This window comes from Canis lupus, chromosome 32 (genome assembly GCF_011100685.1).
Source record: "Canis lupus familiaris isolate Mischka breed German Shepherd chromosome 32, alternate assembly UU_Cfam_GSD_1.0, whole genome shotgun sequence".
Lineage (NCBI taxonomy): Eukaryota > Metazoa > Chordata > Mammalia > Carnivora > Canidae > Canis > Canis lupus.
The window spans coordinates 23652730-23674862 of record NC_049253.1 but is presented as its reverse complement, the minus strand read 5'-3'; the positions used below and the strand labels follow the sequence as shown (position 1 = coordinate 23674862).

Sequence of the window (22133 nt, the reverse complement as noted above, 5' to 3'; positions counted from 1 at the left end):
CTGGAAAGAGATTGAGGAACTTACTTTGTAGGTTAATAAAAGACCCTAAAGAATTTTTGAGCATGGATATGACAAAATGAGAACTGAGTTTTAGGGGCAAAAATATGCTTGTATCTTTTAGTTTAATTTGGAAAAAATAATAAAAATACTACACTCAAAATATGTGATTGCATATAAATGCACTGACACTTTCTATGTATTCTATATGAGTAAGCCAACCAAGATTTGATAGATCCTTAAATCAAATACTTCAGTATTGGCTTAATTGATCAATTTCTGCTAAATCCTTTTTGGTGATTATTTTCAACACTAAATGTAAGAAAATAGAATATATCAACATTTATGTTAGTATCTCAAACCATTTAGTACCAATACATTTGTATTTATACCTGTCCTATCTAAAAGAGATTTTGATGCATGTTGATATCTAAAGAAATATGCTTTGAAATGGCAAAAATATTGAGATTACTCTAATTCTTATATGGTAATGTATTCACCCAACAAATATTTACTGAGTACTACCATATGCTGTACTGTGAGATCACAGAACAAGGAAGGAAAATAGAAATATCAAAAATAGTTGCAAATGTGATTAGTTCTACAAAAGGAGAAACACCAACTATTCTGGAAATAAGAGACTGGAGGACCTCCTTAGGTATAAGACCGACAGGTAGAATGACAGAAATGTTTATGATGAGTAGTTATTAGCCAGGAAAAGAAAAGGAAGAGCATTCCAGAAATGGGGAAGGAAGGATGCTTCATGCAAGGGCAACTGAATATTCTCAGGGTTGAAGGAAGGAATGCTTGGCACATGCAAGCATCTTAAGTAAGACTGTAGTGGCTAGAAGAGAGGTAGAATAGGGACATGGTTCCTTTTTAGCTAAAAAAAAAAAAAGGTAGACAGGGAAAGATCATGAAGGATTTTGTAAATTAGGTTAAAGTTCCTAAACTTTATTCAAGGGGTAAGGTTAAGCTACTGAGTTATATTTTTTTAAGATTTTATTTATTTATTCATGAAAAACAGAGAGAGGCAGAGACATAGGCAGAGGGAGAAGCAGGTTCCGCACAAGGAGCCCGATGCAGGACTCAATCCCAGAACCCCGGGATCACATCCTGAGCCAACCAGTGAGCCATCCAGGCACCCCTACTGAGATATTTTAAATGGGGGCTGGGGGTAACAAAATCGGATTACTCAGTGGCTGACAAGTGGAGAATCTACTCTGCAACTGCCATTGGACCATGACAGACTGAAAAAATGCCATTTAAGAGGCTGGTGCTCCAACTCAAAGGAAACCAAGGCAGTGGTGTTTGTCATGGGGAGGGATAGAAGTAGATGTCTTTCAGAAATATTTAGGTGATAAAAATAAGATTTGGTGATTTAACATAAATGTGCAGGGGAGAAGAGAAGATTCTAGGCTTCTGGCTTAGAGAAAAAGAACTCTCATAAATTGGGGCTTTTGTTGTTGTTTAATTTGTATACTTAGAGGAATGAAAACATATTACTTTACTTTTGCTGTGAAGCACCATGTACCACTTAGAATTTATAAATCTGAGGGATAGAGAAATAATTTAGGGAAACATAATCTGACTTACCAGTAACAGTATTGACTTGGAATTTAACTATAGCCTTTTTAAAATAATGTGTGCAAATAAACTATTTTTTTTTTCCACTAGAGCTTTTAAAATGCCATTTGTGCCCTGAGAATAGCGATTCTTGTGGACATGTCAATATAGACTCAGCTTCAGGGCATTTGAATCATAAAGTGGGTAAAGTGGTATAAATTTTAACTTATCTCAGGTCAACATACATTTTATTTTTATTTTTATTTATGATAGTCACAGAGAGAGAGAGAGAGAGAGAGACAGAGGCAGAGACACAGGCAGAGGGAGAAGCAGGCTCCATGCACTGGGAGCCCGATGTGGGATTCGATCCCGGGTCTCCAGGAACGAGCCCTGGGCCAAAGGCAGGCGCCAAACCACTGCGCCACCCAGGGATCCCCACATACATTTTTAAAGCAATCCATTATGATATTCATATATTATATTGGGCACACAGTTTATATAGTCTAGAGGAAGAAGTATGAAGCATACAATGGATGTTTCAGTTCAGGTTCCTCAAATAACTTGTCATCTGGACCGCAGTTTCTTTTTCTCTAAGATATAGATAACGTGATCAGAATACTAGTAATATCCTATTTACTTCTTGTTTTGTTGCAATTATCTATTATGCATTAATATTTAATGTGTATGTGTTAGGTAAAATACACATATGTACATATGTATGTATGCATATACATATATAAATGTTACATGGGAATTTCAAATTTTCCTAAATATTTCACACAAATGAAGTTTTTTTGTTTTTATTTTTTGTTTTTATTTTTATTTTGCTTCATCTTATATTGTAGTTTTTATCTATCGTGATATTCTCTTCTGGATAAAAAATGTAATATTTTCCTCTGTCAGGGAATTTTTTTCTCTGAAGTTAATTTATGAAACATGAGGGCACCAGGGCACACCACTGAGTCTGGCATCTTTCATTGTGTTCTCTGCCTTTCTGGGCTCATGTTTATTTAACAGGGTATTCTTGGTTACCAAGCATGTCTGCAGGTTGCAAGGAACCTAGAAATATGTATAAGGAAATTAGATGAGTGTCATAAATATTTGATGTTCCATATGAACCTCAAAAAGTATCTCGAAGTTTCTGTGCCGTTCAAGCATAGGGAAAAGTCCTTCAGCCTAATAACAGGGAGAAATAAATTCTTAGTAAATATTTTTTCTTGTTTTTTTTTTTTCCCTCAACTTTTCCTATCTAAAGGGGAATGACAAACTTCTGCTTTTTGAGAAACTGATTATCTAGTGGTAAATTATTCCTGACCTTTGCTTTTCCTTGTTTTTTTTCTTCCTTTATCCTTTGTATATTTGATACCCTCTGGTATTTCTATATAGATTAGGTAGGATAAAATCAAGACCAATTTTACATGGTATTTCAAAAAGGTTTACTCTGGTAGCAGGTTTTACTGTCAATTTAAAGGACATTTAGAAATTACTTGTATGTGTTATTCATACTATCAGTGTCCCATTAGCTTGTTTTGTTTAGAATCTGCTGCATCACCAAGAGATAAAAAATGCAACTGTGCATGTACAAAGATAATGACTGCTCATTACCACCTGGCCAGAACATATTTTTATCAAGGCTCAGTTTTCAAAGTTGATCTGAGGATAGATGAAAAATGAAAAAAGAAAAAAAAAGAAAGAAAGAAAAAGCTCAAAAGCATGGGAATAGTCTTAGGCAATCAAAAATCAGAGAGGTTAAGTTGGGGCCAGATAACAAGGAACTGGGTTTATTTGCTTGAAATACCAACCTCTCAAGCAGCCCTTATATCTTTGTGAGGGAAGGTTTTACCGATTAAGCATGCTAACAGCTCATTAAGAATATAACACAAAGAAGACAAATTACAGAGTCAGAAAGGTGAACAAGGAGAGTGGAGGCCACAGTTAACCAACTGCAGATGCCCTGATTTACAGGGTTTCTTTGTACCTGTATACAATCTAAGCAGACTAAGTTGCTCAGTACCAGATACGAGCTACGGATAAAAATATTGGCCTAGTGTGGCCATATGAGTACTGACTGGGAATAATAATAGAGTGCCAGGCAATCTAGTGTTCAAAAGTTTAAAAATTTCAGGAGGAGAGCGTTTTTGCAATATAGTAACCATATTTATATATACTATCTTTGTTCTTTTTCCCTAGAAATAAAGTACTAAGAAATTTAAACTCTGATGTAATTAGGAGATCTTATTGGGGTAGATGTGTGAATGGGGACAAGAAAATCTCTAATAGAGGATTGTTGAATACCAATAGTTTGAACTTAGGTGTAGAAATATAAGCTGTACTTGTCAATCAAAATCCTACAGTATTTGCCACTTAGAGGTATTAATGATAATAAGATCCACTATACTTACCCCAATCTAAATTCTTGAACGATAATCGAATTCTTTGAGATGTTAGTACTGAGTGAACATATAGGACCAAATTGACTTGCAATAATATGGTAATTTGTCCATATCAAAGATACAGGCAATCAAGAGGCCCAGAGGAGAGAGATTGTGGGGCATTCTGCATGGCTCTCTGAATCCTTTCTTTCCACATTGGACACACACATTCTGTTGCCAAGGAAGGTTTTATTAGTTTACCTTCAGAGAGAGCATTTACATTATGAAATATCTCCATTTTTACCCTAGAAAGTATAAAGCTTCAGGACATTTTCCAGGGAGCCATAAGCCATTAATCTACAGATTCTGAGTTTATTTACTACAATAAGTCTTTAGAGCAGGACATCCTGCTAGGGCTTTTATAGATAAGGACCATTCTTCCTATTAAATATTACTAGTCTCTACCTGGTGTTCTAGTGACAAGGACATTAGACTCACTTACCTTCTTTCTTTTTTTTCTCCTTCTGGCCTGCATCCCCTTCTCCCACCACACACATAACAGTAAAAGAAGTGAATGGATCTTAGACCCGCTGCTCTAACACTTTTTTCCTCAAATACTAATCAATAAAATGTAATTGAGTCAAAATTTGCAAAAAACATTTCCCAAAGCCACGTAAATATTCAAGCATATAATGAAGTTTTGCAACCCTAATAAACTAGTTGAAAAAGACCAGGAATATGTCTATAATTTCTGGCAGAACTAAAAAGTTTTTGAAATTAAAGAATGAAATAATCATGTAGATAATGGTGATGGTGATGACAGTAATTAAGCTCTTACCACTTTTCAAGCACTCTTCTATTTTTTTTATGGATATGGTATTTTAAGACAAATAATAGCCTTCTGGGGTAGGCGCTATTATTTTGCTGTTTAACAAATGTAGAAATTGGGGTTATTAAAAAAAAGAAATTGGGGTTATTGAGAAATTAAATGAGTTAGCCAGGTTTACCAAGTTTCTCAAATTCAGGAAGTCTAACTCCAAAACCCATGCTCTTGACTGCTAACTCATCTATGAGAAGAGCATAGACATATCAAATTCATAGATATATTTTTATTAATAAAACAAGATAATTAAAAAGAAGCTGGCTTATAAAGAAATCGTGGTGGAGGATCGGTTTTGCTGACTATTACTATTGCAAACATGAAATAAGTATTGAAATTAATGATTAAGCAATGGTTTTACGGAATATCTGGTATGAATGTAGAGTCATACAATGGGCTACAAGGCACAGATGAAGTCGAAGATACAGCAAACAGCCTAAAACCTGCCATAAAGGACTAGAAGTTGGATTAGAGGTTATGGCAAATGAGATCTATCTGGGCCTTCCACATGGTCACGCTGAGCTGGTCCCCGCGCCTGGCCGCCGGCCGCTGCCTCTGGACCACCGACCCTGCAGAGTGAGCGAGCTTCGGGCCTTCGTGAAAACGTGTAAGCAGGATCCGAGCGTTCTGCACACAGAGCAAATGCACTTCCTGCGGGAGTGGGTGGAGAGCATGAGGGGTAAAATACCAACTGCTACTCATAAAACTAAATCAGAAGACAATATCAAGGAGGAAAAAACAGATAGTAAGAAGGAAGAGGAAAACATAAAGACAGAGGAAACATCAAGTGAGGAAAGTGATCTAGAAATTGACAATGAAGGTGTGATTGAACCAGATACTGTTGCCCCGCAAGAAATGGGAGATGAAAATGTAGAGACAACCGAGGAATGATGGATCAGGCAAATGATAAAAAAAAGTGGCTGCCATTGATGCCCCAAATGATGGTGAACTACAGAAAGTCATGGACTTGTTCACAAGATGCCATCAAACTGAATCATCACTTGGCCATTTTGTACGCCAAGAGAGCCAGTGTCTTCATCAAATTACAGAAGCCAAATGCTGCCATTCGAGACTGTGACAGAGCTATTGAAATAGATCCTGATTCAGCTCAGCCTTACAAGTGGCGAAGGAAAGCACACGGACTTCTGGGTCATTGGGAAGAAGCAGCACATGATCTTGCCCTTGCTTGTAAACTGGATTATGATGAAGATGCTGGTGCAATGCTGAAAGAAGTTCAACTGAGGGCCCAGAAAATTGCTGAACATTGGAGAAAGTATGAACAAAAACGTGAAGAATGAGAGATCAAAGAAAGAATAGAAAGGGTTAAGAAGGCTCGGGAAGAACATGAGAGAGCCCAGCGGGAGGAAGAAGCCAGACGACAATTAACAGCTCAGTATGGCTCTTTCCCAGGTGGCTTTCCTGGGGGAATGCCTAGTAATTTTCCTGGAGGAATGCCTGGAATGGCAGGGGGGATGCCTAGAATGGCAGAAATGCCTGGGCTCAATGAAATTCTGAGTGACCCAGAGGTTCCTGCAGCTATGCAGGGTCCAGAAATTATGGTGGCCTTCCAGAATGTAGCCTAGAACCCAGCATATATGTCAAGATATCAGAGCAACCCAAAGGTTATGAACTCATCAGTAGATTGTCAGCCAAATTTGGAGGTCAAGCATAATGCCCTTCTGACAATTAAGCCCTTGCTGAAGGAAAAGTAACTTTGATCACCTAATGGATGCCGCAATAATACAAACCAGTGTACCTCTGACCTTCTCATGTAGAAAGCTGGGGTGCTGTGAAGAGAATCCCTACCCCTCTGCCCTACAGGGAACTGAAACATTCTACTGTGGTTTGCCATTAGGGTATTCATCCAGATAATGTTTTCTTAGTAGGAATTACAAACTTTAAACACTTTTTAAACCTTGAAAATATGTAAAGACATTAAAAAAAGAGATATAGTTGGATATCAACATCATAGAAGTGATAATTGAAGAAATTTACAAACAGAGATCTAACTTTCCCAAATAAATGTGATTATCAGGCTGAAATTCTGACTAAAAATGCTTTAATATAGTAGTGATTCGGAATATGATTTTCATTTGTAAAATCCTAAATAATATGAAGGCTGATAAACTAAACAGAAAAGAGTGGTAAACAAGAAAGAGAGAAGTATGACCCACATTGCCATCTGTTGGGGAAATGAACATCTGTCATGTTGAATGAAAGATGAAGTTTGGAAATTCCCAATGAATCTCAACAACCAGCATTACTATTTAAGAGTGAAAACAGATTTCAGGCCTAATTTAGCGTTTTTAATTTTTTTTTTAATTTGGAGAAGATATTTAAAGAAGAAGGAAAAAATAAATCTCCAATAAGTTAGAAACCATGGCTTTTAAGATTCCCAGATATAATTTTAGATCAAATTAGAATAGAATTGTGCTAGAGAAAGAATATTGTCAAAACTTGTCTCCAGAGTAGATTTTATGCTCTCCGAAAGCATCTTGTTTTCTGACTAATGGATCTATGCATTTCACAAGCAATGGAGGCAAAAATCTTAGCTTGCAGTTTAGTCTCAGCTCTACCATGGTGTCATTTTGAGTAGTCATTTGACTCTTTGCATACAAATTCTCTTGTTTGTAAAATGGGTGAGAGGATTAACTTATTCTCAAGGTTATCTTTCAATTGTTCTATTTATTATGTACATTTATTTAAAAATAGCCTATTAATAATTGAATGCTTGATATAATATTTATTTTGTTGATGGAAATACTATTCCTACATCCACTTTTTCTCCTCCTCCTTCTTCCTCATTTCTCATTGTTGTTGTTATTATTGCTGTTATTATTATTATTTAACTTCTTCTGAAATCTTACATTGGTATCTTTTCTCTACTTTAGGGTGGAGTCAGTGGATTGACTGGAGAATTAGAATTTGGAGAGAATGGAGGAAATCCCAATGTCCATTTTGAAATTCTTGGAACCAACTATGGAGAAGAGCTTGGCCGAGGTGTTCGCAAAGTAAGACCAGACACACTGATACTGTTTTTTCCTAAAGTAACTATAGTTTTGTTTGACTTTTCTCCATGTCATATGATCTACAGTATGCATTAAATCCTATACTTTGAAAGAGAAGGGGGGAGGGGAGAATTCGGCATTTAAATGACCTTAAGTTCCTATCAGAATATTAAGCAATAAATTCTATTTATGCTTTAGAATAATTTAAAGGAAAAAAGTAATCTAATACTCTCCTAGGGAACTAGCATCATCTTCCATTCATTATAGTAATAATTTTCATGAAGTAATGAATTTAATATTTATACAATGCATAACTGCTTGGTTTTAATTTGTATCAGGCACAAAATCAGAATAAGAGCTTTGATAAATTTCATATAGAAAGAGGAAAAGTCTACTCTAAACTGTGACATTACAGTTCATATTCTGTGTGTCATGCAATAAGTAGAAAATGGTTTGCAGGAAATGAGCTCTTGTTCTATACTACAGTTCTCATGTAAGAATATGAGTGCCAATAAAAGATGTTTTTTATGGATTACTAGTACAACAACTTTCTCAAGGAGAAAATAAAAGCCCCTGCAGAAATAACTTTTCTATAGTTTGAATTTGCCACTTTTATATATTTTTGGTAGGAAAAGAACTAAGATAATTGAGTGTTCATCCATACCTCACAGCTGTAAATTTCTAACTGTATAAGGTGGCTGCATTGAGAATAAGAGGTTCTTCAGTAGGTGTTTCTCTCCAGTGCTGAGAGTAGGATGAAAATTTAGATGAGACAAAGTTAGGAGTTATTCTAATCCACAATAAAAAACCTCCTGGAAAATTTATGCTAGAGAGGAGTGGAAACAACCTTAATGTGTTTTTAATTATTGCTTTATAGCAAAACAAAGGAGACATATAAAAACCGCATAAAACATAAGGATAGTTTAGTGAATTATGTGAAAGGAAACAACCATTACTATAGTCAAGAAATCGAACCTATCAAGCATCCTAACCACCCCCACATACTGATACATCCCTGGCCTCCCTTCTTAGTGGCATAATTGCTAGTCTGAATTTTATGATATTCATCTCTTTACATTTTAAATATGATTTTGTCACTATGTGCATCCTTAAATAACATAATTGAGTTTTGCCAATATTTCAGCTTATGAATGATTCAATATTGCATACATTCTTTTTTCTATCTTGTTATGTTCAACATTGTTTGTGTTAATCATTCTTTTCATCCCATGTAGCTGTAGTTTATTTCTACATATTAGTGTATTGCTGTCTACCAAATGAATGTGTGACCATCTACTGTGGTCTGTTTCTATTTTTAGATCATTATAAGCAAAGCTGTTATGAAAATTCTTGGATATATACTCTTGAAGTTGTGCATATATATCTGTGGATTTGGTATCCAGGAGTAGAATTGTTTAATATCTTGAGACTTTACTCTATGACCTCAAATCCATTTTTGTAGAGATTTACTAATTTTCATACCACCAACAGTGCAACAAATTCTCATGGCCCTATGTTCTCCCAAATTTTGGTTTCATTAGACTTCAAAATTTTTATTAAGTGGGTATATGTTGGGTATATGGGTATATGTTAATATATCTTCATAGTTTCAGTTTTTCATTTCCCTCTATTATAAAAAGGCTATGCATATTTTCTTGTACTTTTTAGCACTTCAGTCTTCATTTTTGAATTAATTGCCCATTCAAGTCCTTTGGACATGTTCTTTTGGGTTGCCTTTTGTTTTTATAATTCATTTTAGGAGTTATAAATATATATGTATATATATATATACATATATTTAAGTTTTTATTTAAATTCCATTTAGTTTTCACAGACTCTTAATTATAGACAACAAACAGGATTACTGAAGGAGAAGTGGGTGAGGGGGGATGGGTATTAAGGAGGGCACTTGTTATGATGAGCACGGGGTGATCTATGTAAATGGTGAATCACTAAATCCTCACTCGAAACTAATATTACACCGTAAACTGACTTGGAACTTAAATAAAAACTTGGAAAAATTGCTCTCTGAATACTGTGGGACAAGTAACCTCTGCTTGGTAAAGATGACTCTTTTCCCAGCACCAACCAAATAATTAATTAATTAATTAGTTAATTAATTAATTTTAAAAAATTGTCTTGCCTATCAACACCACTGCCATCATTCTCTACCAGTACACTCTACCATCAAGGGACTTTTTGCTTTTCCACTGGCACCTGGTGGTTAACTTTCAGTTGCCACAGCCATCTCTCCTGACTGTTAACACTTATAGAGGTACACCTCAAATAAATTTGAAATTTGTTTCTTCATACCCCTTGCATTGAACAATAGTGTGATTAATTGCTCATTGAAGTGGAGTATGTTAATTCTTTGTTTCAAGTTTTTATTTGAATTCTGGTTAGTTAACATACATTGTAATATTGGTTTCAGGTATAGAATTTAGGGATTCATCACTTATATACATCACCCAGTGCTCATCATAGCAAGTGCTATCCTCAATACCCATCATCCATTTAACCCATCCCCCACCCACTTCCCCTCCAGCAATTCTCAGTTTATTCTTTACAGTAAGAGTCTGTTTTATGGTTTGCCTATCTCTTTTCCCCCTTATTTCGTCTGTTTCAGTTCTTATATTCCACATATTAGTGAAATAATGTGGTATTAGTGAAATAATGTGTTATTTTTCTTTCTCTGACTGACTTATTTTGCTTAGCACAATACATTCTAGCTCTATCCACATAGATACAAATGGCAAGATTTCATTCTTTTTTATGGCTAAGTAATATTCCATTGCATTAAAAAATATTCCATTGAGTATATATACTATATCTTCTTTATCCATTTATTAGTCAATGTACATTTGGACTCTTTACTTAATTTGGCTATTGTAGATAATGCTGCTATAAACATCAGAGTATGTGGGCCTCTTTGAATAAGTATTTTTGTATCCTTTGGGTAAATACCTACTAGTACAGTTGCTGATCATAGGGTAGTTCTATTTTTAACTTCTTGAGGAGTGTCCATATTGCTTTCCAGAGTGGCCATACCAATTTGCATTTCCACAACAGTGTAGGAGGGTTTCCACTTCTACATATCCTCCCCAGCACGTGTTGTTTATTGTTTTGTTGAGTTCAGCCATTCTGACAGGTGTAAGGTGATATCTCATCATAGTTTTGGTTTGTATTTACCTGATGATAAGTGATGTTAAGCATCTTTTCATGTGTCTGTTGGCCATTTGTATGTCTTCTTTGGAAAAATATCTACTCATGTCTTCTGCCCATGTTTTAACTGGCTTATTTATGTTTTGTTTTTTTTTTTTTTTTTTTTGGTGTTAAGTTTTAGATGTTCTTTATGTATTTTGGATACTAACCCTTTATCAAAAATATCATTTTTGAACACTTTCTCTTATTCTAAAGATTGCCTTTTACTTTTCTTGATTGTTTCCTTAACTGTGCAGGGGATTTTTATTTTGATGAAGTCCCAAAAGTTTATTTTTACTTTTGTTTCCCTTGCCTAGGAGACATAGCTAGAAAGAAGTTGCTACAACCAGTGTTGAAGAGGTTACTGCCTGTGTTCTCCCAGATTTTTATGGTTTCAAGTCTCACACTTAGGGTTTTTCACCCATTTTGAATTTATTTTTGTATATCATATAAGAAAGTGATCCAGTATCATTCTTTTGCATGTTGTTGTCCAGTTTTCCCTCATACCATTTGTTGAAGAGAGTGTTTTTCCCCATTGTATATTGTTTCCTGCTTAGTCAAAGATTAATTGACCAATAATTGTAGGTTCATTTCTGAGTTTTCTATTCTGTCTCATTGATCTATATGTCTTTTTTTTTTTTTTTTTTTTTTTTTTTTTTTTTTGCCAATACCATACTGTTTTGATCACTATGGCTTTGTAATATAACTTGAAGTCTGGAATTGTGATCCATCCAGCTTTGCTTTGGCTATTCAGATTTTTTCATGGTTCCATACAAATTTTAGGATTGTTTGTTCCAGGTCTGTAAAAAATGCTTTTGGTGTTTTGATAAGGATTGGATTAAATATGTACATTGTTTTGGGTAGTATAGACATTTTAACATTATTTATTCTTTCAATCCACAAGCATGGAATGTTTTTCCATTACTTTGTGTCATCTTTAATTTTTTTCATCAGTGTTTTATAGTTTTCAGAGCATAAGTCTTTCACCCTTTGGTTTGGTTTATTCCTAGGTATCTTATTGTTTTTGGTGTAATTATAAATGGGATTGATCCCTTTAGTTCTTTTTCTGCTGCTCCATTATTGGTGTATAGAAATGCAACAGATTTATATATGTTTCGTATCCTGAGACTTTACTGGATTCATATTTCAGTTCTAGTAGGTTTTTGGTGGAATCTTCTGGGTTTTCTATATAGAGTATCATGCCATATGCAAATAGTGAATGGTTTACTTCATCTTTGCTGATTTGGATGACTTTTTTTTTTTATTTATTTATTTTATTTATTTTTTTTTACTTATGATAGTCACAGAGAGAGAGAGAGGCAGAGACACAGGCAGAGGGAGAAGCAGGCTCCATGCACCGGGAGCCTGATATGGGATTCGAACCCGGGTCTCCAGGATCGCGCCCTGGGCCAAAGGCAGGCGCCAAACCGCTGCGCCACCCAGGGATCCCTTGGATGACTTTTATTTCTTTTTGTTGTCTGATTGTTGTGGCTAGGACTTCCAATACTATGTTAAATAATAGTGGTGAGAATACAAATGCTTCTTCTGTCCTGACCATAGGAAAAGCTCTTAGTTTTAGTATTAGCTGTGAGTTTTTCATATATGGCCTTTATTATGTTGTGATATGTTCCCTCCAAACCTACTTTATTGGGAGTTTTTATCATGCTGTTATGTTTTGTCAAATGCTTTTTCTGCATATATTGAAATGATCATACCTTTTTTATCCTTTCTCTTATTAATGTGATGTATTACATGGATTTTGATACTAAGGTCATATTGCCCTCATAAAATGTGATGGTGAGGGTATTCTCTATTTTCTATGAGTTATACAAAAGTAGAAGAATTTCTTCTTTGAGTGTTTGATAGGTAACCTAATGAAGCAGCTGGACCTAGAATTTTCTATGTGGGATTTTTCTTTTTAATGACTAGTTCTACTTTCCATGGTAAATTTAAAAAATAAATAAAAGCCACATTTTCTAATTCTTGTCAACTCAGGAAGTTTTATTTTTATGATCTTTTATTTTTTATGTGTATTGGCATAAAATTATTAATACCTTTTTAAATATCTGAAACCTTTCCAGATATGAACTTATTTTCATTTTTGGATAGTTTTATTTGGTGATAAGCACTTTAAAAATTATAATTATAAAGACTTCTACTTCTAATACTACTTTCTTCCTTGAAAAATATCTTGTCTGCTATTAATATAGCTGAACCAACTTTCTTTCCATTACTATTTGGATGGCATTTGTACTATCCTTTCACTTTCAATTTTTCTGAATTCTTTTGTTCCACACATAATTCTTATTAAAAATATACTTTTAATGTATAATCAATAATTTGACACTAATTTGGCTTTGATTTCTCAAAAACCAGAACATGTATTTATATGAATGCTTTAAGTCTACTACTTTGTACATTCTACCTTTTTGTACATTCTATTTGTTTTGGCTATTCTAGGTACTTTTATTCTGTTTTCTTACCTTCTTTTGGATAATATGTGTGTATGTAGAAGATATATATGTATAGATATAGATATATAGATATATAGATATATAGATATATAGATATAGATATATTTCACTTTCCTCTTTTCACCTCTACTAATTTAGAAACTATGTGTTCTGTTTCTACTTATTTAATAGTTCTGCTAGAATTTCCAGCATACTTAATTTATCAACATGTAATCAATATCTTTGTCCTCCTTTCAGATAATAAACATACTTACAATATTTTAATTCCATTTAGTCAATGTATCTATGTCTTAAATTATAGGTTATTTTGTCATGTTTTTAATGCTGTCTTTTTTTATTTCATTATCAATACTATTTTGTACAATAACATTTATTTACATCTATCCATATGTTTTCCACTTTTTTTGTTCTACTGTCCTCTTGTATCTGTATGTAGAATTGCTTTTCTTCTTCTTGAGGTATAGCTTTTAAAATATCTTTTATTGGTGGTTTTCTTGTGGTCAGATTCCTGAGTTTTTGTTTATCCAAACATGTCTTTATTTCATCTTTTTGTTTAAGTGTATTTCCCCTAGACACAGAAATTTAAATTATTAGGTTTATTTTTTCAGCATATTGACAATATCATTTCACTAGCTTTAGCTTTAGGGTTGTCAAAACTGTTGGGGAAAATCTACCTTCAATCATATCTCTTTAGTAATAAGAACTAGCTACATTTATCTAGAGTCAGATGGAAAAAATACATAATGTAATTAACATAGAATCATAAAGTAATTTTAGCATAAATAGAACTGAAGATTCAGAAAATGAAAATGCTCATGGCTTCATAGCAAAAAAGGAATGTATCTTTCTTTGAAGTTCCTCTTACTTAGGTACTTGTCAAATATCAAATGTCACTTTTGAAGGAAGTCTCAGTGGAGTTGTAATGCCATATGTTGAAAACCCAACAAATCAAAAGGTAAAAAGTCAGGTTACAAGTAAAAGAAGTAAGCATAAATATTGGTTTAGGCCACCCATTTGGCTATAAGAGTGACCATTAAATGGCTTCATGAAATTGAGAGGACAAACTTCCAGAATGTGAGAAACTTGAGTGTGTTTGAATCCTCAGATTGAGCCAGTAGAGAGGAAGAGAAAGAAGATAAAGAAACAAAGGTGATCATTGCTAGAGGTCTGGGAGAAATAGAGAGGATTGGATCCAGTTAGATGGAGTGCTTAATCGTAGGCATGGAAGACATCATTTTCCAGAATAATGGACGGAGGGAGGGAGTAAGGAAAGAATGGTGTGAATGTAAGCAAGTCTTCATGGGTGGTATTGGGAAGTTAAGACTATTAAGAAATACTAACTTTTCTTGGAGAAATGAGAGATGAGATTATCTGCTAGGAGGGCAAATGTAGCAGAAAACATTAGATATGATGAGGTTGAGAGCTTAAAGATGGTGAATAAGTTTTGAAATACTTACTATAGCAAACAGAAGAGAGGGTTAGTTAAGAAACGTGGAAAATTTGCCAGGCAATGCTGTTGGCTCTTGGGAGTTTCAGATATCATCGCAGCCCTAATCTACACAGTTACAGATATATGTTTTTGTCCAACAGCATTCAGTGATCAGAATGCATTTGAATTAATATAAGATTGAGATTTTATCAGATTGCTTTTATTTGTTGTTTTTTTATAGCAGTACAGTGATGCAGTGAGTAAGGATATAGACAGTGTAATGGCAAATCATTAAATCTAAATTCGATGTATATGGTAATGAAGACAGGAGAGATGTCTCAACAGCAGGCCGAAAATATGGCTTGAGAGAATACAGCCCTCAGTAAGTCTGAAGATCCTGTATATTGACTTATATTAAATGAAAGACCTTCAGAGCCAGGAAGTTGTGTTTAAGGAAAGAGACATCTAAATTCATGATTCAGAGAGTTGAGTGGGTTCCAGATGCTCAAAAAGTCATGGTTGTGAGGGTGGCAGAGGTGGGCTTCATTTATCCTTTGAATTCCAATTTAGTTCCAAGATCAATGTAGTTACTTCGCTCTTCTCTGAATTCAAAGCCCATATAATGTGTAATCTATGCCACTCACGTAACAACAAATCATATACTTCAAATTATGCCTACTTTATTTTTAGGTAATATTAGAGCACTTCTGTAGTTATTTATGCTTCTTTGCTCTGTCAAATTGGATTGAAACACTCCAGTGCACTGGAATTATATAGATTTTATGGGAAAGGGACCATAATGTTTACAGACCTTTTACATTGTTGTCAGAAAAGTGTTGTATTATTTTAATTTTTTTATTTGTTGTTGTAACAGAAATGTTTTTCTACCAAACTATGATTTTTTTTTTAATTTTTTTATTTATTTATGATAGTCACAGAGAGAGAGAGAGAGAGGCAGAGACACAGACAGAGGGAGAAGCAGGTTCCATGCACTGGGAGCCTGATGTGGGATTCGATCCCGGGTCTCCAGGATCGCGCCCTGGGCCAAAGGCAGGCGCCAAACCGCTGCGCCACCCAGGGATCCCCCAAACTATGATTTTAACTAATTACTGAATTTATAAAACTCAAAATCAACCTCTTAAATAATTTTAAGAGTACTGTGAATAAGTTTGTGGATTGCTAGCTCCATTTATAAATGGGACAGTTCTTTCATATGGACATTAACACATATACACAATGTCTTCAGAGATACTATCAAGGGAAAGCATTACCATGCAAATAATTACAATACAGATTTACTCAGATGTGTCTAAAATTAAAGTTCCATTCCCAGTATCCCCATGTATCAAAAAGAGTGAATGGATTTCCAATTGATGAACTGTCAAGTTGTCAGTGTTTATTCTGCTGCCAATGGCTAAGTGTATACAATGCCCGAAGCCTTATCACTTCGAGCAGGGGGACTGTCAGCAATCATAAACTAACAGGCTTGTGTCTGTTTGGATTTGAATGTGAGATTTACCAAGTCCCAAATTTTGGACTAGTCTCAGTTCTCTTGGCAGTGTATGAGTGGAAGTTTCATTTTTCTGAATTTGGGGTGAGAATGAAGGTGAAAAGAATTATCTAATTTTCACTGATGTTGATCAAAACAAAGAGCTTTTCTGCTTTGATATTTTTTTTACATGTTCTTTTACTTTGATGTAAGGTAGTGTTTCTTTCATTCAGTAGATGGTACATTCAAGTTATTAGACACTGTACCCTTGAAGATAAATTTAGGTAAATCTCACAGCCAAATTTTTAAATTATCAAGGTTTTATATATTCTTAAACTTTCTCCAAGAATGTTTGTTCTTTTTTCTGTTCATCAGTGCAATATTTCCAAAAAGAGAAATAATAACATCATATCCAACCTCCTAAAACTAAACTTATTAGAATGTATTAAAAAGATTAAATTACAACTTTAATGTAAAGAGTCAATCTGTGTTTTTTTCCTTAGAAGAGAAATTCTCCACAATAGTTGCTTTTTTGTTGTTTTGTTTTTGCTTAGGTGTCTGAAGTGTTGTTTGTTTGGTGTGGTTTAGCCAATGCTACTCACTTTTTATTGCGGAGATGGAGTTCTAGCATTAAAATTTAATAATCTAGACCTAATGTCTATGAACTTTACCACAAACAGGAAAATAAGGCCAGGAAAAAAAAATAAATTGAAACTGATTTCACAACCAATCTTAATTGCATAGTTATGCTTAGTATCCTCATAAAATTGTTTTCTCATGTAAGCTGATGAAATAAAATGGTACAGCAGAGATATTGTAGCTCCTAGGTATAATTGTGTCTCAGATAGGTTTGGAATCTTTACTCAGATTCTCCTACATTAAATTCTCAAATATAAAAACTATAGTTTTGTATTCTTGGGAAAACTTAATGTACTGTTTTTGCAAGGGTATTATAAATTTTGAGATTGGTCCACTTTTAATAAACTAAAATATTTTACAGGCTTGTACTTAGAAAAGGAAAGAACAGTTTTACTTTCAAATAGCCAATGATTAAATGTTGTACTGGTATTCTTGAACATTGTATTTGTATTCTGGTTCTGCAATATCTAAAATAGCATTTACTTTTTCATATTTCCTTGCTTTATGTTTCCTTAAAGCATTTTTGCTCACTGAAATTATACGCATATACAAGTATACATACAATCTTCATATATGTGTATATAGAATCTATATGTGCACACACAAAAATGTAATGCAATACTTATTTATGATAAGTTTTTCCCCTTACAATGTCAGTGAAACAAGAATGTCTATTTCTTCCTCTGTCCTTTAATGCATGCATATAGTAGATGCTCACAAAGTATTTAGTGAATGAACTAATGAATTCCTGCACAGATCATCTATAAGATTCTTCTCTGCATCTATAAATATAGCAGCCATATTTTAATTCTAATTAAAAATATAAGTATATGCACATATACTAATTGCTGACATGCCACATTAGAAAATGAATGTGTGATCATACCCTTTCCATCACTGTATCCTCAATCCTTAGCAGAGTTGTCCACTTGGCCACCAAAAATACAGCCAATTATTTTAGAGGTCAAGTAAGATTATATATACTTTATTTTCAGAAATTCATAGAGCATAGGGAACTAATGGATTGATTATTCCAAACAAAAAGGTTAATTTTTCTAAGCAAAAGGGAAAGACCCACAAAAGTGTAAGGTCATTGGGAATTATTGGCATTTGTGAATCAAGATTACTTTCTAACTACTAGGCTAGTTTCAGTATGTTGTAATGTGGAAAAGTACATAGCCTTGGCTGTCAAATACACCTAGGTTGAAATTCTGACTGTGATCTTAGGACCACTAAACCTAGCCAGTCTCAATATTTTTGCCTATGAAATGTGAATAATAATACATATCTCTTAAGAAGGGTATGAGGAGTAAGTGAAACTATTTTGTAGGTTACATATTGAGGAATAATTAAAATCATGTCAGTTTGTAAGGGCAGTAACTATGTGATTCATTTTTTTATGTAATTCATATTTAATGCCAATAGAAGAAATGCAGTTTAGTTACTATTTTGACTAGAAATTTCCATGTAAGGTGGGGAATGTCATTCATTTTAGATGTGATTGACAGAGCATTATATATGACAATCACAGTGATAGCATGAAACATTAACCTTTTTTGTCTCATTTAATGTTCTTTCTGAATCTAAAATTCTACATGTCTGTTAATCAAGACTTGGGACCATATACAATTTGATGGGAAGCTAATAGCAGAGAATCTGGTAGCTAAAATAGCCTGCATAAAACCAATCTTTATAATTAAGCCCATTATTGGAAAATCTACCACCCTATATACTGTCATGTTTCTAACTATGAATTTATATCTTAGAAGGTTTCTATCAAGAGAACCTAGAAAATGCTGTGAATTGACAATGTGTTGTGAATACAACAGCTTTTTCCCCTCCCACCCTCCTTTGTATATAATACACAATCATGATAAATTTAGCTCCATCAGCTTTATTTTGCTGTGTCTTCAAGAAAATATTTTGCACCACAAAGTAATGTGATCCTGAATCTAGTACCTTACAAAATGTCCAGTGTGTTAGAGCCTTAAAATTATTAGCCTCAGCAGTTTCCTGAAGTATAGGACAGCTCTGCACTCCTGAAAAATAAGTACTGTGGACTAGATCATTTCTGCTTTGAAGGAAGCTCATGTAATATTATTACATAGAAGAGAAAATGACAGTTGTATCCAATGATGTTTAGAGTTACTCTGACCTTTCTGGAGGATTTAGCTGTTGCCTGAATGGAGAGGATTTCTGAGGGAGTCTTGCTTCAGGCAAGCAACATATACAGCCTGTTGGAGAGAGCAGGAGCTATCTTTTTAGTGAAATGGATGATAGTGACTTCTCCAGCATGGAGCAAAGAAGCCTGATAGGGTATAATTCCCATCCCAAATCTTGGTGGAAATAAAATCAAGAACTTTTCTGGAAGGACTACAAAATCTGGATTATTTGGTTGGTATAGATTACTTTTCTACTTTTGAGGGAAAGACTTATTTTGAGGAAAGTAGCTGCTATTGGCATGTAGACTCCCAGGAAATGTTTAGATCTGGATCTGTATGTACTCATAAAGAGACTCAGAATGTGTGGTTCATCTCCAGTCCACATCCTGAGTTAAGAGTTCAAGCCCATATCTGATACACAGGAGGCAAGGTTGGGTTTCCTTTTTACTCTGTTGGACAGCACCCACAGTGAAACACGTTGGAATCTGCCTTACTCACCCACACACTCGCACACACTTGTAAACACACACACCACCAATAAAACTCTAATCTAGCCCAAATTCAAATACACAGCGTGGTAGTGTATACTAGGCACTGAACCTCATTTCTAGTTTCAGCCACAAATGGTGATTAATGTCCAAGACCCACTACCCAAGCAATAATCATTAAGGAAATCTAAATGAAGAATACATAGAATTGAGAAACATTTGTTCATACGTCATATGTAATCTTTTTCCAAGTTCTCACTGTATGATTAAACTTTAAGTGGCAGATATCAAAGATTTATTTCAAAGAGGTTGCATGAATGGGAAAACAGTGACAAGATGAGATCACACAGTGTAAATCCTTTGTCCGCCTATGTTGGAAATTCATAACTGACTGCTTTGTAGTAGAGTGACTGATGCTATGGTAAATTCAGTTAAGTCATAATCCCACAGGTTTGTCATTGCATCTCAAATTATTTACTTTCTCTCTCCTCTGAATTTCTCCACAGTCAGTTAAAATATTTGATTAAATATCTCTTATTCCCTCAAGTCTGTCTGGACTTCAGGGGATTATAAATTCTCCTTCAACAGGAACTAGGTTTTATTTATTGGAATGATTATAAAAATTTAAATAGTCTGGGCACATAATCTCACCAAATTTGCTAATAGAGTCTTCATAACGTATTTGTTTGGTGACCTTCATTCAAACTAACGAATATTGTGTTGATATCAGTGATGAATAATTGAAATTGTAATCATGGTTTCTACTGACTGCTGATTGTATTGCCTCTTATCTGTCTTCCCTCTCCAACCCCAGTAATTTTATTTTCCTTCATGGCCCGGACACCTGATACACTAAAGCTAGTCAAACACCATTAAGACTTTAGTCCAAATTAGGTTGTTCTACAGTAATTAGAAAATGGAGATTCATATTTATTCATTTCTTTAGAATAGAAACTACATTATTAAGAAAAACTTTTTTGAGACTTTGGGTTGGCTGGATGTATAAACGGTTGCCCCATTTTACATCTCTGCTATCAATTTGAATATATTTCCTACCAAGTTTCCTTCTTGACAAAAAGATGGTATATTGCAATAAAAACAACTAATACAATTTATTGCATTTCCAAAGGGCAGAAATCAATGATATGTGTGCCAAAAGCAAAATATATATTGACTGTGCTAAAGATAAGCATGTGTTATTTGGCAACTGATCGTCATCCCCAAAAGCATGGAGACTATTAACATATGGTTGTGAATGGACACCATGTTTTTCATTATACTCCTGGTTTTTGAGGGGAGGATATTAAAATACAAAGTATTTTTACTGAGATCATAAGCCCATACCAATCATTAATGTAAACATGTCCTTATTTACCTGATGAGAAGTATTTCCGAAAATATTTTTCTCTTTAATAATGCCCTTTTTAAAAAGTTTATGCAACCATATGATCATGCATACAATAAACATTGATTTTCAGCTATGAAAAATGAAATATAGTATTATCTATTCCAATTTAACTGTAGAGTTCAGTATTTAAATATTTTATATTTAAAATTTCTTTTTAGTTATTTAGATTGATAATCTTGAAATAGTGGCATTATAGGCTACTACTATTGTTACTTTATTTTCTATGGTTTCCTATATTTTCTGGATTTTCTGCAAAGGGCATGGAATGCTATCACAATCAGAAAAAATAAAAATTTAGTTTTAGAAGTTTTATTTTTTTTAACTCTCTTTGTACTTAGAGAAGAGAAATAATTTCTGAAAGTTTGTCAGAAGTATACAAGTAATTTCGACTTTGAAGATAAAAGTTTTCTTGCCACTGATTTGAAATAGAGTCCGTCCTCTAGACCTAGCATTTCATGTTTCATCCCTATACTATCTTGCATTCATAAAGTATTCTGAAGAGCTATTTCTTAAAAACAGCTAAACAATTTATTTCCAACTACTTTCCATGACACCAGAATATACAATTTATTTCATAAATATAGATATATTTATAAGATATAAATATATCTTATTTTATTTGAAGTAGGACTGTACCATGATTGAATTAATCTGTAGCTTTGCTTATTAAGCATTCCAATTTTAGATTAGATAAAAAATATCTAATTTTGCAGTGTGGCAATTTTGCATACATAATAAACCTCAAAATTCTTGCCATAACAAAAATTATTTTTAACATATGAAATGTGTCTTTAGATGATTTCCTTTGGTGAAAGTTTGAAAGTAAGAACTCTGAAGAAAAATCTCTAAAAATTATAAATTTATTTGTTCTAATTTTTAAAAATAATATGTTTTTATTTTTCCACAGAAAAATTAGTTACTTAGATTTTATAAGTAAGTAATTAATGTAAACTAATTTACAGTTAAAGATTTTCGTATTAACAATATCTTATTGAAATACAAATACTCATATTGTTTTGT

General features: G+C 33.8%; 1 protein-coding gene and 1 pseudogene across 3 annotated transcripts in view; both read left to right on the top strand.

Moving 5' to 3' along the window:
* Positions 1 to 22133, top strand: part of GRID2 (glutamate ionotropic receptor delta type subunit 2) — a 1471756-nt gene that overhangs the window by 933067 nt on the left and 516556 nt on the right. For all 3 annotated transcript variants that reach the window (XM_038582129.1, XM_038582130.1, XM_038582128.1), the window contains exon 8: positions 7707 to 7826. In XM_038582129.1, coding sequence (XP_038438057.1) covers positions 7707 to 7826 — 120 coding nt within the window. The remainder of the gene's footprint in view (positions 1 to 7706; positions 7827 to 22133) is intronic.
* Positions 5293 to 6487, top strand: LOC102154301 (annotated as a pseudogene).